This window comes from Lissotriton vulgaris, chromosome 7 (genome assembly GCF_964263255.1).
Source record: "Lissotriton vulgaris chromosome 7, aLisVul1.2, whole genome shotgun sequence".
In the NCBI taxonomy this organism is placed as follows: Eukaryota; Metazoa; Chordata; class Amphibia; order Caudata; family Salamandridae; genus Lissotriton; species Lissotriton vulgaris.
Genome location: NC_141695.1, coordinates 181,539,744 through 181,559,142, shown reverse-complemented (window position 1 = coordinate 181,559,142; position 19,399 = coordinate 181,539,744). Strand labels below are relative to the sequence as shown.

Genomic DNA, 19,399 nt, shown 5'->3' with positions numbered 1-19,399 from the left:
TTTATTTAATATTGCCTGCTCTTTTTTTTACTTTTCTGAATTCTTACAAGGAGCTGACTCCACTGAGGCTTATGCCAAAATTTATGGCGCTAGTGGGGAAAGATTGAACTGTTTTTAGTAACCAAGTTTTGGCACATCGATGGTTTACTGTGAATTGCTGCAACTGGAATTGGGAACCTTCTGACCCCGTTATGAAAAATAGCTGAAAAATAGCTGGTTCTCTTTGTCCTGATTTAATTTTCCAGCCTAGGGTTTGGCGTGTGGAGATTGGTGTAACGTTTTTTTATTCTGCAATTCACTTTTCACAGCTCATGTGATTTTACAAGTTCGGGGTATTTTGGACTTTGGCTACACCTTTTTAGAAGTTCAACTGCTATGTTCATTTGAACTGCCATTCCATTTTTTAAACTTGGCACGACCTCATGACTTCAAGCATTCTTCTCCACGCGTTCTTACCTGTGATGTTCAGAGAAGCCTCCATGACATCTTTCCTTTTTTCAGCTTCACAGAGACGTTTGACGCACGTCCGTGCCAGGAACCACCCGATACTTCCTTACGTCGACGTACCGCCATTTTAACTTGACCCTCCTTAATATTATTGCAGCATTGAATGTACACTGCCAACCACGCTTCTACTTACTTCTTAAGCAGAGCGTTTTGCCAACCACGTTTTTTTTTCCCTTCAAGTTAGTCTTTTTTTTTTTTACTTCAAATATTTTTATTGAAAATAAATTTTACTTATACATAGACATATAGTAGTCTTGCTTGGGCTGCTCTTATAGTTTGCCCTTTTGTATGAACTTTGGCCTAGTGGAGCCAGAGAGAGAGAGAGAAAGAGAAGAGAGAGAGAAAAGCGGTGGGGGGGAGGTTGCTGGTCATTTCTTTAGATAGGCATCGAGGGCTTCCCACATGTCTTCTTTGCCTGTGTGGTTTGCCGCCTTGTGCTTGGCGGTAATGTTGTCTGCCCCTCGAAGGAATGTTACCCAGTTGAACCAGCGTTTGAAGGTGGCTTGGGTGGTATTCTTCCAGTTCCCCAGGATGGTTTTCACTGCGGCAGTTAGTAGAATGTCGACTAGGTCGTGTACTTCTTTGGAATGAAGCTGTGTTTATAGGAAGCTGGTGGCAATCCCTGCTAGACCCCGTTGTATCTGGCAACCCGTGATTGTGTTTATGAGGTTATATACTTGTTCCAGAATGCTTTGACTCTCGGGCATTCGTATATCATGTGGGCTAGGTCACCCCTCGCTTTATGGCAGTTCCAGCAGGTGCTGCTGTCACTTGCCCCCACTGTTTCTAGTTTTGCCGGTGTCCAGTGTAGTCTGTGTAGGATCCAGTATTTTGTTTGTGCCAGCTGCGGTGTAATTTTGTTTTTGGACGCCGATGTCCGTAATTTGGCTCTCTCTTCTTCGTTTAGCGGTCTCTGTATGGTTCCTTCCCAGAATGCTAATGTTTTGTTGTTAAGAGTTGTGGTGCGTGGTGTGATTAGTTTGTAGATCTGTGCTGTTTGGTGGCCTGTCTTGTTTAGGTTCTGTGCAAACTGTAGGATGGTGGGTTTGAGTTTGGAAAGGTTTGCTTTGGTGATGGCTGCTTTGAGTCTTAGGAATTCGTAGAAATCCTTGTCTGGTTGCCTGGTTGTTTGCTGCAGTGCCTTGTAGGTGAGTGGGTTGTTCCCTACTTCTAGTTGTGCCGGCTTAGTGATTCTTCTCCTGAGCCATTCTCTGTTCTCTAGCGCTTTGCCCTTGTATGTGATTTTGGTGTTGTACCATATTGATTCCCATTTGGTGCCTTTGATGCTTACTTCTAGTTTTCTGTCTTCTCTCAGTAGCGCTGTTTTTGTGTTGCGTAGTATCACGTTTTTTACTTCTGGGTGTTTGTTAGCCATAAGCGCCATGATCGGATCAGCTCCTCCTAGAATGCCCCTTTCCAGGTCCAGCCATACTGGCATGTAGTCTGCGGTTGGGACTACCCAGTGTAGTCTCTGCTTGGCGAGGCATGCCATTTGGAAGGCCTTGTAATTTGTGAGGTTCAGTCCACCCTGTTCTCTTTTAAGTCTGAGTTTTGCTAGGCTTATTCTTGGTTTTTTCCCACCCCATAGGAACGTGTTGATGGCTTTGTCCATGTGTTTGTGGAAGTCCATGGTTAGGGTTATTGGTAGCATGGACAGCAGGTAATTTAGCATGGGGTGATCATCATCTTGATTGTCTCAATTCTTACCCACCAGCTGACGAATTTGGGGCCCCATGTGTCTAGTTTCGTCTTGATCTTTTTCAGTATCGCTTCCTCGTTGTGTTCTAAAGTTGATCTAAGGTCCCTCCTGAAGAGAAGGCCCAGATATTTTAGGGGTTTTGTTTGCCACGCCAAATCGGACGTGCCTAGGACTGTTCTGGTGGTGTGGAAGTTCATTGGTTTGCACTCAGATTTCTCCCTGTTAAGTTTGTACCCTGAGACTTGTGCGTATTCTTCTATTGTCTGCACGAGTGCCTCTATTGATTCTTGTGGGTTGCTTGTAGTGATGAGGATATCATCCGCGTATGCTGCGAGTTTGAAGGCTTGGCCCTCTACCTGCACCCCTGCGATCTGCGGGTTTGTCCTGATTATATGGACGAGTGGTTCTAGTGCTAGTAGGAATAGCCCTGGTGAGAGAGGGCAACCTTGCCTCGTCCCTCTGCTTAGGGTGAGTGTTTCTAATGTTTCTGCGTTGACCACGACTCGAGCCCGTGGGTTTTTGTACAGAGACATGATCATGCCTCTGTACTTATCCCCAAGTCCGAATTTGCACATACATTGGTTTAGGAATGGCCATGAAACTCTATCGAAGGCTTTTTCCGCATCCAGTGCTATCATGACGGCCTTCTCCGTGCTGTTAGCGGTGCGGTTTATTAGGTGGCAGAGAAGTCTGGTGTTATCTTGTGAGAGTCTGTTTTTCAGGTAGCCCACTTGTGTTTTGTGTATGAGAGGGGGAAGGTATGCATTTAATCTTGCTGCCATTGCTTTGCGCAGATTTTGCAGTCTACATTTATTAATGTCTTAATAACGTTATTCTCCCAACGTCGTTTTTCTCCTCAAGTCTTCCAATGGAATGACGTGGGATCAATTTTCTTTCATTCTTCTCTTAGTATTTTTGTCCGATGCATTGTTTTACTACAAAAGTACAATTAGTAAAATTGTGACATCTAGTGGTTTCCAGCACTATCACACCTTTGTATTCCATACAGTTAAAATACATGGGAGCAACTTAATAGTTCATCGATTTCGCTAAATGGCATGAAGTCAGTGAGTACTTTAATTCTTTCTACATTCCTGATGACAACGGTGACTACTTTTGATATTTTATTTCTTTGTTATTACTTATATGGCTGAGATACCCGCCACCCCCTCTCAACACAATCCCCAAAAGGAGGGAAACCGGAAACAGTTCTTGAAGTTTTTGGAAGTGGGAGGGAGTGACCCTCCCGGCCGTATTTATTAAAACAAAATTAAAACATTAAACGTTTCATGTTATGTACAATTTCATTACCACATTGCGCTGTTTGGCTAACTTTAACATATTCTCTAATACAGAGGTTCTCCTAGCCGAACTAGCATCCTACAAAACATTCTCTAGAAATATTGAAATTGTACATCCTAACGTTTAAGGGCCAACGGCAAGGTCATAACCGGTGTCAAGATCCCTAACCAGACTTACCCCTCCCACTTGGGAGGGGCGACAGCACGGAGGCTTACCTCAAGTGCAACTACTACCAATTTCCCTTGACTTGACGGGGGCACTTAAGAACTCGACGCCAGTTAAAGGTCGTTCGAATACTCGTGTGAGGTATCTAGAAGGTATCGTAGACCTCCCCCCAACCCCACACAACTTACCGCATCTGCCGTCGCAGATGTCACTGGCCCCGGGAAATTCCCCAGGAGGGGGCTGTAACCCCTCCTACACAGGAAGGGGCCTTGACCGCCTTTCCTTTACTTCCGGCGACCCATCCTTAGAAGGGACCGCCTCCCCATTGAGGGGCCAATGGCCACCTCACCCGAGCGCTCCCATCCGTGTTGGGTGACGCCCACTCATAGGGATCTTCTAATTAGTGCTCACCGATCATGACCTTACCGCCACAGGTCCGGATAGTTGACCGGCTATCCGGACCCCCCACAAAACTCCTACCTAAAGGTCATGTTTTAACGTCTTTAACCAAGCTAAGAAGTCTCCTATGAGTAACTCATTCCCCACCCGCGACAAATGCACACCATCCCCCAAATACATACTGTCATCATTAATACAACTATGCGAGATAGAATGCAATGTCTTGGAACGGAACAACCTACTCACTTTGTTATTAAGTTTTCTAACAGAATGGTTCAAAGCAGGAATCGAGATAGCCCCCCGCCACACTTTTCGTGGGATCATATGAGACCACGCAATTATGCACCCCGGAACTTTCCTCGCCAACCAACTTACAGTGGAAAGCATTGCCTCTAGGAGAAGTCGTCTACCGGTGGTGACCAAATCATTGCCCCCTAAATGTACTATGACTATAGACGGCGGTGACCTCGTCCGCCCTAACAAACCCTCAAAGAATGCTTGAAACTGGTCAATACAGAGACCGCCTCTTCCGTAGAAGGACACTCTGTACCCGTATTCCCCAGGTACGTGAATCATGTCACCTGCTTCGAATACGTCTGCGGCACGCCTCACGTATGAGTGGCCCACGACCCACACCTCCTTTCTCACAGCCGGTGATGTCTGACCGCTGGCCTGGTGTTGGGTCGACTGCATAGTCCGCCCTGCCTCGTAGGCTTGCGCAACTGAAAACCAAACAAAAGACAAGAAGCGTGAGTGCATTATTACAGCTTCACAACATGTGCAACCGCACATATCTCTTATAACAATTGGAGGACCAACGCCCCACTCGTTTTACTTGTTCAACATTAAGACCCCTGGCTGTAGCTTCAGTGGCAGCCCCTATCCGAAAGGAATGGGTCCCGAATTTGCCCGGGTCTAAGCCCGCTGCGGTAATAGACATCGCAAGCACCCGCTGAAACTGAAACTTCGTCAGTGGGGTGGCGTCCGCGTGTCTCAACAATGTCCCCCCCCATGATGCCACCCTTCGTGCTAGGTAATCTTCTAAACACTGTACCGGACACCTGGAGGACCCGGGGATCCTGCGAATGATCGTGCAGTCCCCCATCCCATCTTGATCGGTCTTGGACCTGACAAAGGAGACAATCATCGCTTCACCCCTGATCTGAACGTGTTCCCGGCACAAACCCCCCACCACATCCTGTTTGTTCCTTGCAACCAGCTCACTTATCCTCATCGCCCCGTGAATGCCAGCGTAAATGCAGCTCGGAACAAACATGCCTCGAACTGAGACGAGCATGTGGCGGGGAGTGTGGCCAGCAACTGGGACAACCTATCCAGACCTATCGGTCGCCTCTCATCTACTCTGCGACCCTCCAGGCGTTGCCACCCACGCAGCGCCTTTTGTACCACAAAAGACGCTGTCGGGTCCTGGATATTATGGGCCCTGGCAACAAAGGAAATGGCAGCACGATGCCTTTGGGCCGTAGCCACCGACTTCCCAGCCCTACGCAAAGACATCAGAAAATGTACTACCCATTCCTCCTGACCCCAAAGCCCCTCTCTCTCAGTCCCCAAAAAGGCTAAATAGGCCCGAAACGCCCCTTCATATGCCTTCCTCGTCCTTGGCGCTAGACTCTCTCCCACGAGGTGACGAAGTTCGGGGCACCGAGAGACCATAGAGCTTCGGGGAAGGGTGCCGGCTCTGGGTCCGCTGAGGGAAGGAAACCCGAGAAAGCCTGCATTTGAAAACGAGACAGTGCATCAGCCGCCTGATTCATCACCCCTGGGACATGTTTTGCTCTGAATATCACGTTCAGTTGCATACACAGTAAGACAATTTCTTTGAGCAGCCTTAAAATCAGTTTACAACGGGCTGCCTGACTATTGATGCATTCTACAACGGTCATATTGTCAGACCAAAACACGACAGAATGATCTTTGAACCCTTCGGGCCAGGTTCTGAGGGCCACCAGAATGGGAAACAGTTCAAGGAAAGCAATATTACTCGTCAGCCCCTCTTCATGCCACCATGGGGGCCACCTTTGTGCCGACCATTTCGTGCCGAAGATGGCGCCAAAGCCCATGCTCCCCGCTGAATCTGTCCATAGACCAAGCTCTTCAGAGGACACGGCTGGCTTGTTCCAGACGACTCGACCATTGAAGTCCGCCAAAAATGCTAACCAAATACGCATGTCCTGGCGGACCTCAGCCGACAGTCTCGTGCGATGATGACCCTCCTTTAGGCCAACCATCGCTTGGGCAATTGAACGGGAAAAGGGGCGAGCCATTGGGATCACCCTTAGGGCAAAATTCAACTTCCCCACCAATTGTTGCAACTGATTCAGCGTAACCTTAGATGCATTTATACATACTTGCAGGGCTGCCCTGAATTTCGACACTTTGGTAGCTGGTAAACGAAAACAACCCTCACTAGAGTCCAACTCGATCCCCAAAAACTCGAGGCAAGTCGTGGGACCCACAGTTTTACCCAGTGCCAATGGCACGCCAAATTGACCCATTAACACACAAAATTCAGCCAAGGCCTGGGCGCACTCGTGATTTCCGGCGGGCCCAAGGAACAGAAAGTCATCAAGGTAATGCATTACATTTCGGAAACCCGTCTTCTTGGTGAATACCCATTGCAGAAAAGTACTGAATTTCTCGAAATATGCACAGGATATAGAGCATCCCATCGGCAAACACCTATCCAAGTAATATGATCCCTGAAACATGAATCCCAGAAGACGCTGGTCGTCTGGGTGTACCGGGAGCAACCGGAACGCTGACTCGATATCTGATTTCGCCATCAACGTCCCGGGCCCCAGGCGATTCAAAATGGCCACTGCTTCATCAAATGATGCGTACCGCACCGAACATACCTCTGGATCAATTGCATCGTTCACCGAAAGACCATGTGGAGCTGACAGATTATGAATTAAACGAAACTCACCTGGGTCCTTCTTCGGGACCACCCCTAACGGAGAACAGACGAAATACGGTACCGGGGGTACACTAAACGGGCCGGCGACCCGACCCCGGTTAACCTCTTTCCGGATCTTATCTTGCACTACAGTTGTATGCTGCAAGACGGAAAGTTGATTTCTGCACGTCCCGACGCCCTGAAAGTCCCCTACCGGGATGCGGAAACCATATGAAAAACCGTTCCGCAGCACCCCAGCAGAAGTACGATCTGGGTATTCACTGAGCCAGGGAATCATCGCCAAGGTATCAATCGGGGTTGGTAAAGGCGCCCCTCGGACTATATTAGACCTGTTTGGCGCCTCCTCTACCCCCATTCTCACCCGTTCTGGCTCTGCACGAGGACTCAGGATGGGACGACCCACAATTACTACATTCGTGTTTGAATTTACAGGATCCCGGAGGCCTAGTACATTTCCCTTTGTTGAAATTGAAGCAGAAACCCCTTTTCCCTGTATTGCCGGCAGGTCTCGAGTAATCGTCGGTACTCGTACCTGACCGAAAGGGCGTCCCTGCATTTTGGCGGGAGTATTCACCAACATTGCTCCCCACCAATGGCATTTCCAACATCCCTGACTCTTTCATTTTATCCCATGTCAAAGAATCATAACAGTCCCAAGTCAAACTTTTGTTATGCTCCTTTTCTTTCCTGAAAAGGTTGTCATAACAGAACCAATGGTTACCTTGATATGATGTCGAGTAACCCATAATTCGTGACTGATAAATTGGAAACTCAGGTAGCAACTCAGGCCTACGTTCCCCCAAAATTGATGTAAAAATACCCCAGGCATTGCCCCAGTTGCCAATATTCTCATTTACCTTAAAGGCGGCCATTTTCGCGCGCCAAACACTCGGATGCATTAGGTCCTTCTGACTCTTAACATGCTCTACTTCATAATGATCGACAAGCAAGGAGAAAATGTTCACGTATTCCCCCGCCCAAATCTTTTCCTTTATTACCAAAGGAACATGTTGACCCAATTTCTCTCTACGAGAGGGTGCTGACTCATCCCTTGCGATCGGCAATGGCCGCTTACCTGCACCGGACGCTGCTTCCGTCACTTGTGGCTTTTCTATCACTGCCGCCGGTGCGGGCACCTTGGCTGCGTCTCTTTTTTCACGCAACTGTTTCATCAGCGCCTGTGCCTCGGCAGCCGTGGCGCCCTCACTACTATCGCCCAACCACGCTGCTAGCTGTGCCGCCAGCTCGGGGGGCATATCCTCGTTAGATGTCGGGGTGACGACGACGGGGATCGGATTCCCCTCCATCGGTACCGGGGTCGGCGCCTCGAGCGGGGCAGAGGGAACCGGGACGTCTCCCCCGGCCGGACCCCTTCTTGGCCTCTTGGGTTTCCCTCCAGCCGGTGGACGCCCCGATCCCTCCTCCCCGTCTCGCTCCGCCAGTCGCTTCTTTATCTCGGACATCTCCTTGACGAGGACCCGAACCATCTGTTCAGTCGTCATTCTCTTCGCGCCTTTCTTGGGCATCTCTCCGACAAAGTATCTAGAAGACAAAAGAAAAGATCAAAACGCTCAAAATTGGCTCTTCGTTCTGTCCCGAGCTCACGTGTAGCGAGGAGGTGCAGCTTCAGAGCACAAGAACAAGAGGACGTCTTCCAGTCTTGCATCCCTTTTTATCCGTCTTCAGGGCGGGCGAAAACCCGCCCCTGCCTGCCCTGAGGGCGTGGCTGGCTGCGTCAGTGTCTAGGCCAGCCCACTCTAGGGCGGGAAAAAGCGCGCCCCGGCTACGCCGCTTCGGGCATACCAGCCGAGACGCGCCTCCCGCCCAAAAATGGCTTCCCGGGGGGATCGAGGCACTCCGCCATACGTTCGGGGGGACCGAGTGGTCGCCCCTTTCCATTCTCCGGAGTTTGCCTCTACAATATGCATTTATCTAATGTTCTGCACAAATCTTGAATGTGTTTTATCCTGCACTGCAATTTATTTCTCTTCATTCATGAAATAATTTCAATGATATTTTCAACCTTTGCATAATGTAATTCTGTTTGCTTATTGTTATATCTTATATGACTTTCCATATTTATTTCAAACAGCTTTTCACACTTTCTTTGTATTTTTATGATACATTCTATTTTTATTTGTTTGAATACAGAATTTTCGCTCTTTCGCTTAGTCCTTGCTCTGTGTATTTCCTCACAGGTTTTAATTTAGAATATGTTTCATTTCATTTTACATAAATCTAATATCGTGTTCTAGGATGTCGACTCCTGCATTTTCTTATTCATTCACTATGTTACTCATGAGTTTTCACAGCGGTTCTGTGCACGGAACCTCTGTTAATTGATGTTCTTCTAAAGTTATGCCAGGTTCAATTTTGCGCAAAGTTTTCATTCTGACATTCTCCTGGCAATTAAGGTTTACCTTTAATTCATTCTTGATTATTACTCCTTTAGGGTGTGGATTTTTCCTCACTCTTTTTCTTAACACTTTCATGTGTTGGAGTTATCCTATGCTCTCCTGTTGGAGTAATTCGTTTGCTTTTATTTGTTATCTGTTTTTTCTTTTCATTATTCAGTGTTCTTTGATTCATGCATCCATTCCAGTATGGCCAACTGGTGTGCCTCGCTGTATCTTGAAAGTTGTTTTTATTTTTTATACGTGTTACCTTATGTCCTTCTATGCATTCTTCATTTTGTTTTCCTCTTTCTCGTTCCTATTTTGTCATTGAATGAGATGTCCTGTCTTCCTTCTTTAATCGTTGCTTATCTTTCTTCTTTCTTCCTGGCTTAGTGCTTGTCCTTCTCAGTGCACACTAGCAGTATTTCTTTCATTTTTTCTTGATTTTGTTCTTGTGTTGTATACCTGTTCCACCTTATGCTTTTATTGCTTTTTCCTATTCTCATTCTTGATGGTCTTTTCTTGTTGTTCTTTCTTTTTGTGTTTTTCTTATTCTTCTCTACTTTGTTTTCGTCGTACTGCATTGTTTAAGCCTAATGTTTTTTTGATATTGTAAAAGGGGAAGATGTGTAGTGATTGCACTTCATTCTCCCTTCCCCATAGTCTCCTGCCTAGTCCTGTAGAATTTTGACATCATGATGACATATTAGAATGCTACACAGCTCTAGGATTTCAGTTGAGAGTTAGGGCTGAGCTGGTACCATCCTGCTCCTGGTGGTGTTAATATTTCCTTTACTTTTACTTAATAAATATACTACTATCCTGTACCATCTTAATTTAAATACATATATTTCAACAAGTACCTGGATTCCTGATCATACTTCACTAAATCTTTCTAACCTAATTTCGAGAATATCTTTTCAGCTATGCTCCTTAAACCAAGTTCAAATGCAGTTAGGTTTAATTACTGTTATGGGACCAGCCCATCCATAAGTTTGATCTGACTGTCTCATCAATGTTCCAGTACTTTGCCAATATGCCGCAAACATTTGCATCTTCCAGACATTCTACACCAAAGGAGTGCAAAATGTCATAATTGTTATCCCGAAAATATGTGAAATGTCAGAGAATTGTGAAAAATTACACGTAATGTACATAAAATGCACTTTGGGTTACATTGAGCGAACACTAAACATTCTTGACATTCAAAGTTGCCGACAAAAGGAATGGTTCATATTGGAAATTTCTCTTATGGCTCATTTTCTTCCAGAATCTCTCCCCTGCAAGACCTTTTATGCTCAAACAACTTCCACTCCAGAAAATGTATTAAATTACACAATGACGTTCCTCTGACATTTTGCAAAGTATGCACAATGTAAAATTACCTAAATTACACAAGCTTTTAGTAAAATGAGCATGGTCTTACTTTTCACACGCTGTGTTGAACTGCGCCCTTGAGCAAATAAAGAAAGTGCTCCATGTTAAAATGAATGTGCTGCCCCCACAGCAACTGTGAAATTGCACTTTCCTTGGGGCAGTGCATTCAATTGAATTACGGATCAGATGTTTAAAAGCTTCCTGCATTTCACAGTGCAGGTAGCAACCCACCTACACTTTTAAGGCATATTACAGATTCCCTTGCAGTTGTGTGCAGTGAGTGACTGTAACCAAATTCAGGGTAATGTCTGAGGAGGTCCATGGGACCCTATTTCTCCCGCTCAAGAGGGTGACTGTTAGGAAGCGTACTGAAAGTGCACTACCTTTTTGTGGTGCACTTTCAGTACACCTCTTATCTCTTCGGCGGTAATGCGGCATGGGCGCACTCATTTACATGGAGCCACGCCCCCATGCAAATGGTGAAAAGCCCTCTTATGATAGCACTGGAGCAACGTGTGCACCAGCACTATCTGTATAGAAGGGGACACAAAAGCATCCTTCTGTAGTACCATTGTGCCTTGGGGGAGCTTATGGCGGGCACACATGGCCGTTGTTCCCCCTGGGTAGAATGCATAAAACGGGCCTGGGTCGGCAATTAAGACACAATTAATCCATGCATCTATGGACACGTACCTTCTGTTTTTTTCCGCAGGACACTGCTGCACTGATTGATTCCTTGGGGGCAGGGGCTTAACTCACCAGAGCAACTGTGTTTGTTGAGGCTTAAGCAAGTCTCACAAACGATGGAACTCCCTGAAAAGAAAAGAATGGTTATATTGTTAGATTTTGTGTGTTGTTAGATTTTCCATTATGAAACTGTTTTGCTACTGGGCCCAGCATTATTGTCAGAAACGTATATTTATGATAAGTGTTGGATTTGAGAAGGTACACCCTTGTTCTACTGTACAACATATTGTAGTACATATGCGGGTATTCGATTGAACAGCACATAAATTTCTCTTTCTGAGAATATTGTCCGTCCAGTCTGGGAACTATGCACAATAAATGATGCTGAGCCATAGGCCGGTGAATCATTTTCTATATTTTATGCACCATAAGAATTGGCGTGAGAAGGAAATTTCTAAAAAGAAACAAGCACTGGCACTGCTAATAAGTCTGGCTTATAATTGAAAGTTCCTCTTCTGTCATGGAGGCCCGAGGGACTTCACGATCAAGGCCCTCTCCATGCCCCAGCATTTTGGCTCTTCTGCACCTCTAGGGGGCAACTAGAATCCTGTTGCCCCATGGGATAGAAATCTGCCTGCTGGCCCACAGGATAGTTGTGAGACGGCCCACCTGAAGGCCCACATTCTCGCATGTCCTTTATGGGGAGTGCGAGGATGTGGGCCTTCCAATTCGAACTCCAAGCCATATAAAGCACTGCATAATGTAAAGAAAGTTGCCGCTACATTAAAACCAAGAACTGTGCTCTATGGAGGCACCCTCAGCTTTTTTCTAGGCTCACAGTATCAATTTCAACAATAGAGTGTGTCGAATGATAAGAGTGGCATGCAGTTTATGGCCTACGACTCACAGTCAACAGAAAAGTTGCTCCCTTCTGCAATCCGAGTAAGACACGTGCAAGGGCAACATCCAAACATCATCTAAAGACTTAAATTAATAGAGACAGGTGCCTCTTTGGGAGTAGAGGTCATCTCTACTACTCAAAAAAGTGCTTGGTGGGATCAGACCCAACCCACCAGGTAGGGTCAAAGGAGGTCGGGTGAAAACACTAGTGGCACTGAAAACCACTGGGCGTAAGCAGAGGTGCACACATACGGCTAAAAGCAACAGTGTTCCAGAAGGTCCACCGCTAATGTTACAGCAGGAGGAGGGAGCCCTATTTTCACCAGCTGCAGTGGAATAGTCCTATTGTGCTAAGCTGAGATCGCAGAATACATTTAGTTATTTAAAAAACCCAATGGATGCAATATTTGCATACAATAAAGATGTCAAAGGACTGCAAGCTCCCCTCCAGCCACACACTACTCCCTCTAATGAATTAACAATTTGAAGGCAACCAGGGTGACTCAGTGCAGAAGATAAAACTAGAAAGCTAAAGAAAATCATCATTCCAAATGGAAGAATGGGCAGTAAGAAGTGTTAAATCAGAAGAGAAATGGGTAAGTACATTCAAAGAAAGCACCCATATGCAGTACTGGCAATGACAAGTTTAGGTCACCTATGTACCCTCGAGCCTCAGATGAACAACCTGGGGGGCTATTAAATGGATCCTACAGTATTAAAAAGGCAAATAAATATTGAACTTCAGTCGTGCTATCCAATGAAAAGAGAGAGCATGTAGTGAAAGCCGCAGTACGCCATGCTCCATTATTACCAGCAGCTGTATCGGAGTACTTTAGTGCTCCATTCGCTGATGTGACAAGCAAACAGGATCCACCAGCATGCGCACGTTGGCCCAGGAGCGAACACTTAACTAACCTATAAAAGACTCTAGACGGTTGTTGGGCAGGCTGGCCTCTTCCGCCATTTTATTTGCCATTACTTTGTAAGCTAGCTCTCAATTGCATGAAATTAGTCTTGTAGAAACAGGTACAATAGAGTGTACTTTGGTCTCCGGATCTGGCTGAATCTAGTAAAATAGTAAAGAGCACTCAAAATTCCCCAATACAGCAGCATCAAATAGATTAAATGCAGGGGACTTGGGAGGTTCTGCAAAATTCATTCCAAGTAGCAGTAGGCGTTCTAACGTATAAGTCAAACAAAGTAGACCTGCGGGTCAATTTACTTAATACATTTGGAATTTATGTCACTGCAATCAATACCAAAATAGCAGCCTTAATTAATCTGATCCAATGAGCACAAGCAGATCTGTCACATTCGTCAGTGGCCTGTACTTGCAGCCCATTGATTGATAATGTATCCACCCTTCCTGCATAACTTGATGCTGTAATAAACAAAATAAAACTTCAGCTTAAGCCAGGAACTGGGCAACCATAAAAAACAAACAACCTACAAATTACCTGCAATGATAACCAGTTAATAATAGTACTGAATGGCCCCCAATCATAAAGAAAGTTGGGTCAATAGACCTCTCCAAAGAGATCTCTGCATGTCATCGGAACAACTGATTCTTCAGTGAGGGCTAAATATTCAGCGTCAAAAAAGTAACGCAAACAACAAAAAAAGGCCCACAACAATCAGCCCTCTCAAGGGAGCAAAACCAAACAGATGGATCAGATATATATTTCATCTTCAGATGGGCTTCCAAAAAGAAGGTGTCTGCTCTGGAATCATCAATGGAGGCCATAGTAACAGGAGCAAGCTGGAGTTCTCCAACAATAGCAAGGTCCACTTTTAATAACATAAAAGAAGTGGGTGTGCTTCATCCTTATAGCACAAAAAAGTCACCAAGAGTACATGAGATGCAAGCAGAACAGTGAGTTATCCAGTGAGGAAACAGGTCCCAGTGACCCTCAGCAGCAATTAGACAAGTTTGAAAATGCAACCACCTAAAATCACCAATTGGGTGGCACGCCAGATCTTAAGTCAGATCAAAGAGTGCTGCAGCTCTAAAAACCATCAGTGCTGGAAAGTGTGATACTGGCAGTAGAAGTCAGGTACCTCCAGATCTACCAGGAATCCTCTACTTAACAGTATCAAGCAACGGTGCCATCCTGCAGGTCACAATAAAACTCCCTTGGAATGATAATTACAGTTACTTGAAAGCTGAGATCAAGGTCCAGAAGGCAGTGAAGGCGCAAAACACTGGTACCGTGCAGATTAAATTAATTTTCCCCAATGTAAATATTCTTTATTTTCTGATTAATTAGAATCATTAAAAAAGACAGACCAGTACAAAATGTAAAACATCTGTAACGGATAAGGCACAAATTCAATTGAGACAGTGCGCTTTCTTGTTGGAAAAAGGAAAATTAATTTAACAAATGTTTAAACTTCTCAAGGGGCAGAGAATCCTCATAATTACTAGGAAGCCGTACTGTTGCTTCTAAGCAAAGACTGTATGGCTGGAGCTTATTATTGCATTCCAGACGCTGGGCTGTCACTCACAGCCCCCACACTGTACCCCTGCTGCGCTTGTAACAGTCTATTACCTTGTAGTAGGAACTTTGTTGCCCTGCAAGAAAGCCGGACCGACTGACTGTTCAAGGTGTCATCCCCGTGGGGTGGCAGGATCCTATCTGGATGATCTGAAGGGTTTATCATAGCAGTTTCTGTCTCAGCTGGCTGACAATGAAGCAAATGCAAATAAATGTAATACTCTCTCCTTGTAACTGCCGCATAAACAACATTAGGGGTCCAACATGATTTGTTTCCTGGCTGGAACCTGTTCTTTTGGTTGGAAGACTACCAGGCAGAATAAAAGCAGAAAATAATGGATTGATGTGGATATATGACTTATGAGGTAGGGTTGTGGGCCTCAATCTGTTTGCAGAACCATCCATCCATGTTTTTTTTGCCATCTCGGCTTTGTCGAGTGTCCTAGCTTGCAAATTGGTTTCTTTATTACATTTTGATGTGGCGTCTCTCACTTTATGCTTCTCTGTTGTGGAATACTCACCCCTCGTGGGTCCTTGCTTGTGTGCATTCCACAACAGAACCTTGAACTCGTTTTTTAAATGTAGAAGTCAGTTATTTTGAGATGTCCCTGTCACCAATAAAGCTGTTTTGCTGCACGTACCTGTTTCCAGAGACTTCTTCACACCGATTTTTGTCTATTTCTCTTTGGAACTTCTCAAACCTCGCAACCCTCCTGTGGTTTATGCGACCTACCGCCTTCCTATTGGCACAAGTTTGGTGGCATGTGGGGTGGACTTTTCAAGGTACTGTTCGTCAGGGCTCAAGTCCTAAACAAAGAAGTGGGGGGACTCTCAAATTTAGGTGGTGTTACAGGAAGTAACATCACAGCAGGAAGTGACATCACAACAGGAAGTGACATCACAGCAAGAAGTGACATCACGGCAGGAAGTGACATCACGGCAGGAAGTGACATGACATGTGAGGCAGATCTATCATTTGCACATATTGCAAGATTTAACAATTGAAGCTACTCAGCACTTAAGCCTGTGACTTGTATTACAGTGGATTGATTGTTATATAATAACTGCCAGCTTAAATAGCTAAAACTCGACAGACAGCAAAGTATGAGTTCGCGTCCATCAGTGAAATAAATATGAAAATGTACAGTTTGGCAACCTCATTTATGTGCAAATCTCCCCATGCCTGACAAATAAATGAATGTGTCGTTGTGTGACATAACTGGTGCTCATGTAAAGGTCTCTGATACCTTTGGGTCAAGTTCACGCTATGTAAAACTCTGGGGAAAAAAGTCAAGGCATATTGACTATGACAGTGCTTGCTCTGCTGTGTGTGGCATCTCTTAGAAACACTGTGGAAAGGAAAGACTATTGGTATCAACTCATGTGGCCATTTCCTACATCTACTGAATGCCACACTTATCATGGCTTTCATTCTAGCATTCCTTTGTTCATGTTCTCTGTGAATCTGCATAAGCGCAGAACACTTTTATACCATGGGATTTGTTTCAATGTTATGACTTTGTTTGTTAGCAAACGATTTCAAATGTTTTCTTTTGCTTGATTTTTTGTTCGTAATATGAGGAAAAAAACATCTGTATGTGCCATTTCCTCATATTGACTTGTGAGGAGGACAGTCATTTGCAGTTAATCCAAATTAGTCTGGATTTGCCAAATACCCTCACTTGCCTACAGAGGTGAGTGACATTTTCATCTCATGTAATCAATACTTATAGTACCTTTAATTGTAAGCACCTGAATTCTGGTCGAGTTTAAAAAGCATTTTAATCAGTGATTATGGCTAAAATATTTTGCTTAAAAACAGCTTCACAATTCCCTGTCATTCTAATTCTTACCAGTTTTGCATGACCTACACTTGACTTCACAATCCCGGGTGCTTCTCAGTTTTATTATGAGTGAAATATATTTTTTAATGAAAAGTGACTTGATGTACTGAGTGAAACCACGGGTAATCTATGTTTCATTTACCTTTTATGCCTCTCCATCCTGCTGCATGTTTCACTGCTCCCTGTCCCAGCCTGAGTGTCGGTAGCTCTCTGTCCCAGTGCACGAGCCAGTATCTCTCTGTCCTGCTTCATGCTTCACTGTTCCCTGTCCCAGTCTGTGTGTCTGTAGCTTCCTGTCCCACTGCACGAGCCAGGACCTCTCTATACTGCTGCATGTTTCATTTCTCACTGTCCCAGCATGCATGTCAGTAGCTCCCTGTCCCAGTGCATGAGCCAGTATCTCTCTGTCCTGCTGCATGCTTCACTGTTCCCTGTCCCAGCCTGTGTGTCAGTAGCTTCCTATCCCACTTCGCGAGCCAGGACTCTCTGTCCTGCTGCATGTTTCACTTCTCACTGTTCCAGCCTGCGTGTCAGTAGCTCCCTGTCCCAGTGCACGAGCCAGTACCTCTCTGTCCTGCTGTGTGTTTCACTGTTCCCTGTCCATTCCTGCATGTCATTAGCTCCCTGTCCAAGTGCGCGAGCAGGATCTCTCTGTCCTGCTGCGGGCATCACTGTTCCCTGCCCCAGCCACCCTGTCCCAGTAGCTCTCTGTCCCAGCGCACGAGCCAGTATCTCTCTATCATGCTGCGTGTTTCACTGTTCGCAGTCCCAGCCCCCCTGTCCCAGTGCGCGAACCAGTGTCTTCCTGTCCAAGTATGCAAGTCAGTGCTTCCTTGTGAATCTGGCAGCACTGACATGGGTGCTGTGGAAGAATCCAACCATCTTATGGGAAAATGCGTGCATGCAGAATTCCCCTCACAGTGCCAATTGCCACGTGAACGGAAAACCATTGCGTGTGCTGTACAAATTTAGGCATCGCAGCACTGCCCGAAGAATCCCCAATGTCAATTACTTAATAGTGCTGCAGGGCCACTGCCTCAACAGTGCAGCAGGGCCATTAATTGAACAGTGCAGCAGCGCCATTAATTGAACAGTGCAGCATGGTCATTCACTGCAAAGTACAGCAGGGCCTTTGACTGAACAGTGCAGCAGGACCATTAACATAATAGTGCAACAGGACCATTAACTGGATAGTGCAGCAGGTTCATTGACTGAATAGTGCAGCAAGTTCATTTACTGAATAGTGCAGCAAGCCATTGACTGAATAGTGCAGCGGGCCATTGGCTGAATAGGGCAGCAGGTTCATTGACTGAATTGTGCAACAGGCCCCTAGCGCAGCAGGGCCATTGACAGAATAGTGCAGCAAGCCATTGACTAAATAGTGCAGCAGGTTAATTGACTGAATAGTGCAGCGGGGCCATTAACTAAATAGTGCAGCAGGTTCAATGACTGAATAGTGCAGCAGGAACATTGAATAGCACATGAGGACCATTGACTGAGTGGCACAGCAGGCAGAAAGGCACAAAAAACAAGGGAAAACGAGTGGAACAGAGGGTGGAAAGGCACAAAAAACAAGGGGAAAACGAGTGGCACAGCGGGAGAAAGGCACAAAAAAATGAGTGGCACAGCGGGCTGAAAGGCTCAAAAAACGAGTGGCACAGTGGGCAGAAAGGCACAAAAAAACTAGCGAAACAGAGGTCAGAAAGGCACAAAAACAAGGGAAAAACGAGGGGAACAGGGAGCAGAAGGGCACAAAAAAACGAGTGGCACAGCGGGCAGAAAGGCACAAAAAAAAGGGAAAACGAGCAGAACAGAGGGTAGAAAGGCAATAAAAGCAAGGGAAAAGTGAGTGGAACAGAGGGCAGAAAGGCACAAAAAACAAGAGAAAAACGAGGGGAACAGGAAGCAGAAGGGCACAAAAAAACGAGTGGCACAGCGGGCAGAAAGGCACAAAAAAATAGGGAAACAGAGGGCAGAAAGGCACAAAAAACAAGGGAAAAACGAGTGGAACAGAGGGCAGAAAGGCACAAAAAAAAGGAAAAACGAGGGGAACAGGAAGCAGAAGGGCACAAAAAAACGAGTGGCACAGCGGGTAGAAAGGCACAAAAAAAACAAGTGGCACAGCGGGCAGAAAGGCACAAAAAACAATGGACAAACGAGTGGCATAGCGGGCAAAAAAAGGCACAAAAAAAGAGGGACAAACGAGTGGCACAGAGGGCAGAAATGCACAAAAAACAAAGGAAGAACGAGGGGAACAAAGGGCAGAAAGGCACAAAAAAACGAGGGAAAAAAACAAGTGGAGCCATTAAACTTACACTTATCTTAAAAGTGAAACTGTCGCCAAGCCGAAAATGATTTCCTAGGTGACGGCGTAGATCGTAGATGTAGGAAGGGAAGTCTCCAGCAGATGAGGCCAGGCAGGGACTGAGAACAGCGTCGATATCCGGATCCGGTCAAAAAGTTAAGGAGCCAGAGCAAGAAAAGCCAGAAAAATAAAGGGCATGGAGCACGAGGGCGGGACTGCTGAGGTGCAGAAACAGCCATCCATCCAGTGATGTCTGCAAGGTTAAGAAGGGGTGGGGTGGGTGGCATGACCTGCGATAGGCGTAGTTAACAGGGTGTGGTGATTAGCATGCAGTCCGATGCTTCACCCGGAAATGCGTGTTTCGCTCGGTGCGCTCTGTGTG

At 45.8% G+C, this 19,399-nt stretch overlaps 1 protein-coding gene across 1 annotated transcript in view; it reads right to left on the bottom strand.

Annotated features, from left to right (window-relative positions):
• The window catches only part of LOC147701143 (phospholipase A2 inhibitor and Ly6/PLAUR domain-containing protein-like), a 42,489-nt gene that overhangs the window by 15,968 nt on the left and 7,122 nt on the right, over positions 1-19,399 (bottom strand). The window contains exon 2 of the mRNA XM_086929309.1: positions 11,480-11,599. Within this exon, the coding sequence (XP_086785435.1) occupies positions 11,480-11,599 (120 nt within the window). The remainder of the gene's footprint in view (positions 1-11,479; positions 11,600-19,399) is intronic.